Genomic DNA, 8,504 nt, shown 5'->3' on the forward strand with positions numbered 1-8,504 from the left:
TGTCCAGAGAGGTCCATTTCTGGCATCTTTAGCATTTGTCTAAAGTGGGACGTGGTTTTGTCACTGAACATGTTGCAGAGATGGCTTGTTTCAACTTGCTCAGGGTGATATTTCTCAGTAAAAGCTTGCACCCTACTCCACATGCACAAATCTCCTTAATCTTTGAAGAAGGCACCTCCTTCCCTCTCTCTTCCTCCTCCTCTGAAGCAAGTTCCTCAGCTGTGGTCTGATGTTGTTCCAGATGAAGCTCTTGCAGCTCTCCAGTGGTTAGCCCTTCCCCGTAGTCCTCCACCAACTCTTCCACATCCTGGCCACTCACCTCCAACCCCATGGACATCCCCAGAGACAATAGATTCCACAACAGGCGTATGGTCGACAGGGTCAGCCTCAAACCCTTCAAGATCCTTCCTTCTCTTGGACACATTCTGGCCACAATTTTCTCCAAGCAGAGTTCAAAGTCCTAGAAGTCACTCCCTGCCAAGCCTTACCTATAAGGTTCATGCAGTTGTAGATATTGAAGTGATTCCTCCAGAACTCTTTTAGGGTCAATTCAGTGTCCGAGGTCACTTCAAAGCACCTTTGAAACACTGCTTTCGTGTAGTTTTATGAAGTTTGAAATGACCTGCTGGTCCATGGGCTGGATGAGAGGAGTGGTGTTAGGAGGCAAGAACTTCACTGTTATAAAACTGAAGTCCACAGACAATTGGTCTACCAAGTTTGGAAGACGACCAAAAGCATTCTCCAGTACCAGGAGGCACTCGAGTGGCAATTTATTTTCCTGGAGGTATTTTTTCACACTCGGGCCAAACACTTCATGAATCTAGTCAAAGAAAATATGCCTTGTGACTCATGCCTTATTGTTAGCCCTCCACATCACACACAATCTACTCTTGATGACACTGTTTTTCTTGAACACTCTGAGATTTTCAGAGTGATACACCAGTTAAGGCTTCACTTTGAAATCCTCACTAGCGTTAGCACAGAACAAAAGAGTTAGCCTATCCTTCATAGGCTTGTGTCCTGGCAGTGCCTTTTCCTCCTGCATAATGTAGGTCCTCTTGGGCGTTTTCTTCCAAAAGAGGCCTGTTTCGTCACAAGTGAACTTGTGTTTGGGGACGAATCCTTCAGCCTCTACATAGTCCTTGAATTCATGCACGATTTTTTCAATCGAACGTTTGTCTGAACTTGTAGCCCTGTGTATGCCACTATGCTTTTTAAATCCCTCAAACCAGACACCACACTTCTTGAAGTTGTCGAACCAGCCTCTGCTGGCTTTAAATTCACTAACAGCAGCACTCGTTCCAGGCATTTTCTTTACGAGATCTGCGTGCGACTGCCTCACCTTTTCACAAATGATCGTCTCTGAAACACTATCTCCTGCTAATTGTTTATCATTGGTCCACACCAACAACAACTTCTCAACATCTTCAATTGTTTGTGATCTATTTTTCGTTAGCATATCTACCCCTTTCGCAACATTAGCTTCCTTGATTTCTTTTTTCTTCGCCAGGATGGAACTGATAGTTGATTTGTTTTTGCCATACATCCTGGCAAGCTTAAGCACACGCACACCACCTTTGTATTTTTCGACAATTTCTTTCTTCAATTGTATTATGTTTCTCACTTTCTTTACCAAAGGGCTGGCACTAGGAAGTTTTTTTGGGTCTATGGTTAATTATGTAGCAGTAGCACTTAATCAACAAGCACAAAAAACAATGGATTATTGTGAAATGTTTGGATGAACACGCAGGGTAATGTTCACTTGAGGAGAAACAAAGCCAGAGTGACTCACAATGCATGCGTGGGATGCTTTGTGTGGGCGTGGGGCAGGCGGACAGGTCTGATACGGCGGCCGAAACTCAAGGTACTGTTTGAAACTCAGGACAAAATTTAGACGAAAAAAGCGACCGAAACTCAAAACGGCCGAAACTCTAGGTTCCACTGTAATAATGCTAACAGTAATAAAAATAAAATAATAATACATGTAAATATAATCAATGAGAAGCATACACTAGCATACACATTTAATATGCCCAAGATTAAGTCACGAATGTATGAGCAGCCCAGGCAGACGCATCTGGTACCGACGATTTCCAAGCAGATGTACGAAACCTGGGGGAAAATTTTGCTGAAAAAAGTGCTCAAAATCCAAACTGTACGATTTCCACACCGAACGAAAGCCAGGGGTCCACTGTACCTTGATGTTGGTGAGGGGTTCTTGATAAAAAGTAGACCTTTCCCTGGATTGAACCTAATTGCCTCCCATTCCCTACATACTGCATGATCCTTATGAGTTTAAAGTTTCCCCTTGATTATAATAATTAAACCCCCTCAATGGAGGTTACTCGATGCCAGTGAGCGGCTCTTTATCTAAATAATTAGAGCTGTGCTTCCATTCCTTGGATCAAACCTAAATACCTACCATTCCCCCCCCCCCCTTGGTGCCGTATTACCCTGACAGGTTGAGTGCTGATATGAATATAATGATATAACAATAATAATTAAAGTTTGCTTATATCAATATTATTGGTGCCTTGTTTTGTCTCTTAGGTTTCTAACAATTTAATGATGGTTTAATGCAGCCTTTCTGACACCTATGCCTGCAGCATAAGAAGAATTTTTTTTTTTCTCCATGCCCTCAACCACTAAGGTAATGTAATGTGTACTGTATACTCTTTTAACACACTGGGCATTTCACACCAAGTTAGGAAGTTACCAAATTTTAATCGAACGAAAGCACTAAACCTGTACGAAGGTCATACAGAACCTGGGTAATATCAGTTTCAATCCAAGGAAAAGGAAAATAAATCCAGTTCCTTGGATCAACTGCCCCTCAAAGCACTTCCCATGAAAGGCTTTCCCAAAGGAAATGCATTCATCGTCACTTATGCAATAGCTGTATTGCCAGAAATGAGCAGACATCAGCATTCTTGTTTATCATAGAATTGATAATCAGCAACAGGCACTGAAAGAATGAGGGTTTGGCAAGCATATATTAGTGGGAAAGTAATAAGAATGAAATAACAAAATTTTGAGGCATAAGCAAATGAAAATAAAAATGACTCCGACTGGCATTATTAAAGGCAAGTGATGAGGTAAGAAAATATGTAACTAAATAATGCTCTAATAAGCATGCAGTGCACTACCTATAATTGTTAATTCTGTGTAAGTAATAATGTGTGAAGTCATGAACGTAGGAAGGTTTAGCGCTCCCTATGAATGTAATACAACCATAAGAACATACCCTGTTTTTTGTCTGTCAAGTAGGGAAGGTGCAAATGATCTGATGTAGGTACATGTGCAAATCATCAGCAACAAGACACACAACAAGCTCTCAAAATTGAAGAGAGCTGACTGAAAAGAACACAAAGATACACACATTACTTTTATGACACAATGTGAAAAAAAGGCAAGATTAGTTTACATCCATTTCTGTGCCTCACAGACCATTATTATACGAAGTACTGTAATAATATTATAGGTCAATCAATTTTACTTCTTTCAGATTTTCAGTGGTGTTTACCTGGAGTTTACCTGGAGAGAGTTCCGGGGGCCAACGCCCCCGCGGCCCGGTCTGTGACCAGGCCTCCTGGTGGATCAGAGCCTGATCAACCAGGCTGTTACTGCTGGCTGCACACAAACCAACATAAAAGCCACAGCCCGGCTGGTCAGGTACCAACTTTAGGTGCCTGTCCAGTGCCAGCTTGAAGACTGCCAGGGGTCTATTGGTAATCCCCCTTATGTATGCTGGAAGGCAGTTGAACAGTCTCGGGCCCCTGACACTTATTGTATGGTCTCTTAACGTGCTAGTGACACCCCTGCTTTTCATTGGGGGGATGTTGCATACAATTATAACATCAAACAGGAATTTGACAAAATTCTATTACATCCCACACTCCCCCAATGGGGAACTACTTCCAGATCACCACATGTACGTAAGTTTATTCAGGTATACACAAATACAGTTACATAAATTATTATACATAGCAGCATATGTGTAGAGAACCTAGGATAACCCAACTACATGGAGAAGACCCAGGCTAGGACCCATCCCTGCAAACCTACTGTACCTATTACAAATACAGTGCACCACAGACAACACACTTTTATACTAGAACAAGGTCTGAGCAACAGTTGACATAATTAACAGTGCTGCATACACAAAAATGATCTAGGTTTGGCCTAGGATAACCTAATAGTCAAACAATGAGATTCATTTCCAGTGGGATCCAAGGACAGGGAAATTGATTCTAATTATTTGGATCAAGAGCCCTTCAGGGGCCTTCAAGGGACACATGAAGGACATATTCACTCTGGCTGCTTTACTATAAAGCACATCTCTGGTGTCTGGTAATTCAATCAAATTTGCAATGAAATTAGTCTCGATAGACATTTATGTACAGTTCAGGACATTTATTAAAGCAAACATCTAATCACGAGTGGTTTCTTTAAGAGTAAAGAAGTCACTTGTAATGAAACATTTCCTGTAATAAATGATCTGAACTATATATAAGTGTTGATCCACAACTCGTTGCTAACGTATCATTAACAATGCAAATAGTCTAATTACTAGCCAGTAAAGGACAGCAGGTTAACAGTATGGACACTAGGTCAAAGACGGCACTTCTCCTCCAGCTCCAACTTCTAAAATATGGTTTAAAAAGCTTTAAAACTATCGTGAAATACCATAGTGAAGAGTTACTCCCAAGAACAACTACAGCTGATGACATCTTTCACTGCGATTGTCTACAATACATGTAATCCTTACATTAACAAAAAAAAATGCATTTTAACATTTTTAAATACAAATGACATTTTTTTAGTTAAGTGATATTGAAATTGCATTTATACTTTAAATTTATATTTATGTTCTAAATGCAATCGTAATGTTTATTTTATTGTGTTCTGTCGAGATTGTAATAGATATGCACAAAGAATTTTTTACATAGTGTAATAATGTACAAAATGACAATAAATTTAAAATAACAAGAATAAGTAAACAAATCAAGAAATCATTCTATGTACACCGATTACAATACATTTAAAAAGATTACCATACCTAAAGTAGCTCTTAATGCACTAAATAATTCCTTTGTAATATTATCTCAAGGAAACAAAAACAAAACTACAGTATGCAGTAACTCAAACATAATAGTACAAGTAAATATGAACTAGAATATAGGAGTTACGAAGGAGATAATGGAGAAAGTTAGAGAGTTAGTGGGGGTATGTGGTGATGAGGATGTGGTAACAGTGTGGCTGTGGCCTGAGTGTGAAGGAGGCTGAGGAGCTAACTTCAGTAGTCCCGTACGTGATATAAGTGTACGTGGTGGCTGTGCTCGCTCCTCCAGGATTCTCAAGTTCACGCGAATAAGAATGGATTCAGTCGAGGGAAATATAAAGCTGCTTCTGCAGGGGAAAGATGTAGAGGAGTCGCAAGAGTTCTGTGACTTCACGCTAGACATGCAGAATGAGGTGACAGGTGAGATGTGTGGGTGGTGATAGGCTGGATGGTGATAGGTTGGATGGTGGTAATAGTGATGGGCTGGATGGTGGTGGAGATACTGTCCTATTGAGAAATCAGTACTTTTTAAATACAAACATTTTCTTTGTCTTCCTCTCTGTCAGTCTCTCTGTCTGTATATATATATATATGTATGTATGTCGTGCCGAATATGTAAAACTAGTCAATTAGCAAAAACTCATTTAAAATTAAGTCCTTCCTCAAATTTTCTCCTATACGTTTAAAGATATATTTTTTCATTAATATTAATGTAAAAATTTTTAATTTTGCATTAAAAGAATCTTAGAAAACTTACCTAACCTTATTATAACGAGCAATTTATTTTAGGATAACCCAACTAAATATATTTTAGATTTGTTTGCAAAAATTTAATACTAAACATACACAATGAAATATATTTTTTTCGTTAGGTTCAGAATGATTTTGGCGAAATTATTGCATACACAAATTTTCACTTGTCCTATATGGCAAGATGAACGTTGCTATTTAAGCCAAGATCGCAAGTTCTGCCTATTCGGCACGACATTATATATATATATATATATATATATATATATATATATATATATATATATATATATATATATATATATATCAATACAATTCGTCGTTATTTCTCGTGCAGATTGTTGTTTTTGGGAGATATTAACAGCAATAATATTTTTATTTTAGGACGTGCAGCACGTCCATGTAGGCAGATGTCAGGTCCAATTAACGTTAGTATTGACGCTCATGGCCTATCACAGTGAATGCAAACAAAATCAAATGTAAACAAAGGTGTGCCAGTCCCATATCTACCGCTGGCGAATAAGGTTAAGTTAAGCTGTTATAGCCTGGATTTCATTAGGTTAGGTGATGGGCTGGACGGTGATTATAGGAATGGGCTAAGTGGTGATGAGCTGGGTAGTGGTGAGGATCTGGGTAGTATAGGTAATAGGGGCTGGGTGGTGGTAGTGAAATGCTGGGTTTTGGTGGTTGCGGTGATGGTCTGGGTGTTTATAGTGATATGTTGCGTGGTGGTAGTAGGAATGAGCAAGGTGGTGTTGGTAGTTTTAGGGTGGTGATGGTGATAGTTGTAATGAGCAAGGTGGTGTTGGTAGTTTCAATGAGGAGGGTGGTGATGGTGATAGTTGAAATGGGCTGGGTAGTGGTGGTTGTGGTGATAGGCTTAGTGGTGGTAATGATGGGCTGGGTGGTTGATAGTGGTGAAGGGCTGGGTGTTGGTGGTAGTGGTGAAGGGCTGGGTGTTGGTGGTAGTGGTGAAGGGCTGGGTGATGATGGTAGTGGTGAAGGGCTGGGTGGTGATGGTAGTGAAGGGCTGGGTGGTGATGGTAGTGGTGAAGGGCTGGGTGATGATGGCATTGATGAAGGGCTGGGTGATGGTAGTAGTGAAGGTCTGGGTGGTGATGGTGGTAATGGTGAAGGATTGGGTGATGATGGTAGTGGTGAAGGGCTGGGTGGTGGTGATGGTAGTGAAGGGCTGGGTAGTGGTGATGGTAGTGATGAAGGGCTGGATAGTGGTGATGGTAGTGATGAAGGGCTGGGTGGTGGTGATGGTAGTGAAGGGCTAGGTAGTGAAGGGCTGGGTGGTGGTGATGGTAGTGGTGAAGGGCTGGATGGTGATGATGGTAGTGGTGAAGGGCTGGGTGGTGGTGATGGTAGTGGTGAAGGGCTGGGTGGTGGTGATGGTAGTGGTGAAGGGCTGGGTGGTGGTGATGGTAGTGGTGAAGGGCTGGGTGGTGGTGATGGTAGTGGTGAAGGGCTGGGTGGTGGTGATGGTAGTGGTGAAGGGCTAGGTGGTGGTAATGGTAGTGGTGAAGGGCTGGGTGGTGGTGATGGTAGTGGTAACAGTCTGGGTTATGGTGGTAGTGGTGATAGGCTTGTAGCTCTGGTCAAGAGTGTGTCGCTTTGGTGCATCAAATCCATAGTTATATGGCCTAGTGCCAATGCTGGAGACAGGAGTGCACTTCCAGGAGCTTTTATGGCTTGCTCAGGGAATATGTGGTGGCATCAGGAGGGGCGTGCCGATTCTTCTTCTTACAACTTACTTTCATTAACCCTTAGTAAGTTTATTTAGGTACAGTTACACATAAGTACGGTTACGCAAGATTAGGGGATTCCAGTTATCATACATAACAACATAAGTGTAAATTACTTAGAATAACCCAGTGAAGTCAGTGACTTATTTCCATTGGGGTTCGAACCTCTTGCATCACCTGAGCCTATTACTACCTACAAACTTTTTTAAGGTCACTGGGAGCACCTCGAAGCACTTGGGGTGTACGGTCTACAACGGAGAAGAGAGAAACTTGATAATATACATACAGAAGATACTTGAGTATGAAGTATCCTATCTGCGCATTATCTTAACGTACTGGAGGGAGAGGTATAGGTGGAAGCTTGAAATAAATCAGGTGAAAGTAGGGGTTTCATAGACATAGAACAATGTTAACATCAGTTGGACACTGACTGCTGTTCACCTAGTTACCCTCAAGGAGGTTCCTTGATGCCGGTGACGGGGTCTTGATCTAAGGGACCGAATTTGTGCTCCTCTTTCTTAGATCGAACCTGAATACCTCTCATTACCGGCAGGCGCTGTATGACCACTCCTCGTTTAGCGTTCCCATAAATGTAATAATAATAATAATAATATTAAATAATAATCTACATGCTACCAACATATATGAGACATTTTGCTGGAACAAAGTACACGAGGAAACTGGACTGATACCTCCAAGAAGTGCCAGAACAGCAAGGTTATATGACTATGCTCCTCTCGCAACCGGTTACAGATACATCAGGGCATCTAAGTGAAAACAAAGATACTTCAGAATTTAAGCAAATATGTCTAATTTACTCGCATATCAAAGTGTATTCTTGTTAATTTCTGTAAGATCTAGTTCCCAGGCCTTTGTGTATCGGCATATTTTCGCAATCAATGATAGGCTTTAGCCCTTTCGGATCTCCGCGTTATTATGCA

General features: G+C 41.1%; 1 protein-coding gene and 1 long non-coding RNA gene across 9 annotated transcripts in view; one reads left to right on the top strand and one right to left on the bottom strand.

Annotated features, from left to right (window-relative positions):
- The window catches only part of LOC128697807 (uncharacterized), a 5,909-nt gene extending 1,207 nt beyond the window's left edge, over positions 1 to 4,702 (bottom strand). Inside the window, exons 1-2 of the long non-coding RNA XR_008408375.1 lie at positions 4,571 to 4,702; positions 3,245 to 3,354 (exon numbers count right to left, since the gene is read on the bottom strand). This is a non-coding gene — a long non-coding RNA (uncharacterized lncRNA). The remainder of the gene's footprint in view (positions 1 to 3,244; positions 3,355 to 4,570) is intronic.
- Positions 4,703 to 5,236: 534 nt separating this feature from the next.
- Positions 5,237 to 8,504, top strand: part of LOC128697796 (8-oxo-dGDP phosphatase NUDT18) — a 36,964-nt gene continuing 33,696 nt past the window's right edge. For 6 of the 8 annotated variants that reach the window (XR_011393928.1, XM_070099626.1, XM_070099624.1 and 3 more), the window contains exon 1: positions 5,238 to 5,482. Coding sequence is in view for 7 of the 8 variants with exons in the window: in XM_070099626.1 (XP_069955727.1) it covers positions 5,377 to 5,482 (106 nt within the window). In the remaining variant the exon portion in view is untranslated. Of the gene's footprint in view, positions 5,483 to 8,504 lie in introns of all 8 variants that reach the window. The other 2 variants (XM_070099622.1, XM_070099623.1) reach the window with 1 other exon arrangement.

This window comes from Cherax quadricarinatus, chromosome 68, assembly GCF_038502225.1.
Source record: "Cherax quadricarinatus isolate ZL_2023a chromosome 68, ASM3850222v1, whole genome shotgun sequence".
NCBI lineage: Eukaryota > Metazoa > Arthropoda > Malacostraca > Decapoda > Parastacidae > Cherax > Cherax quadricarinatus.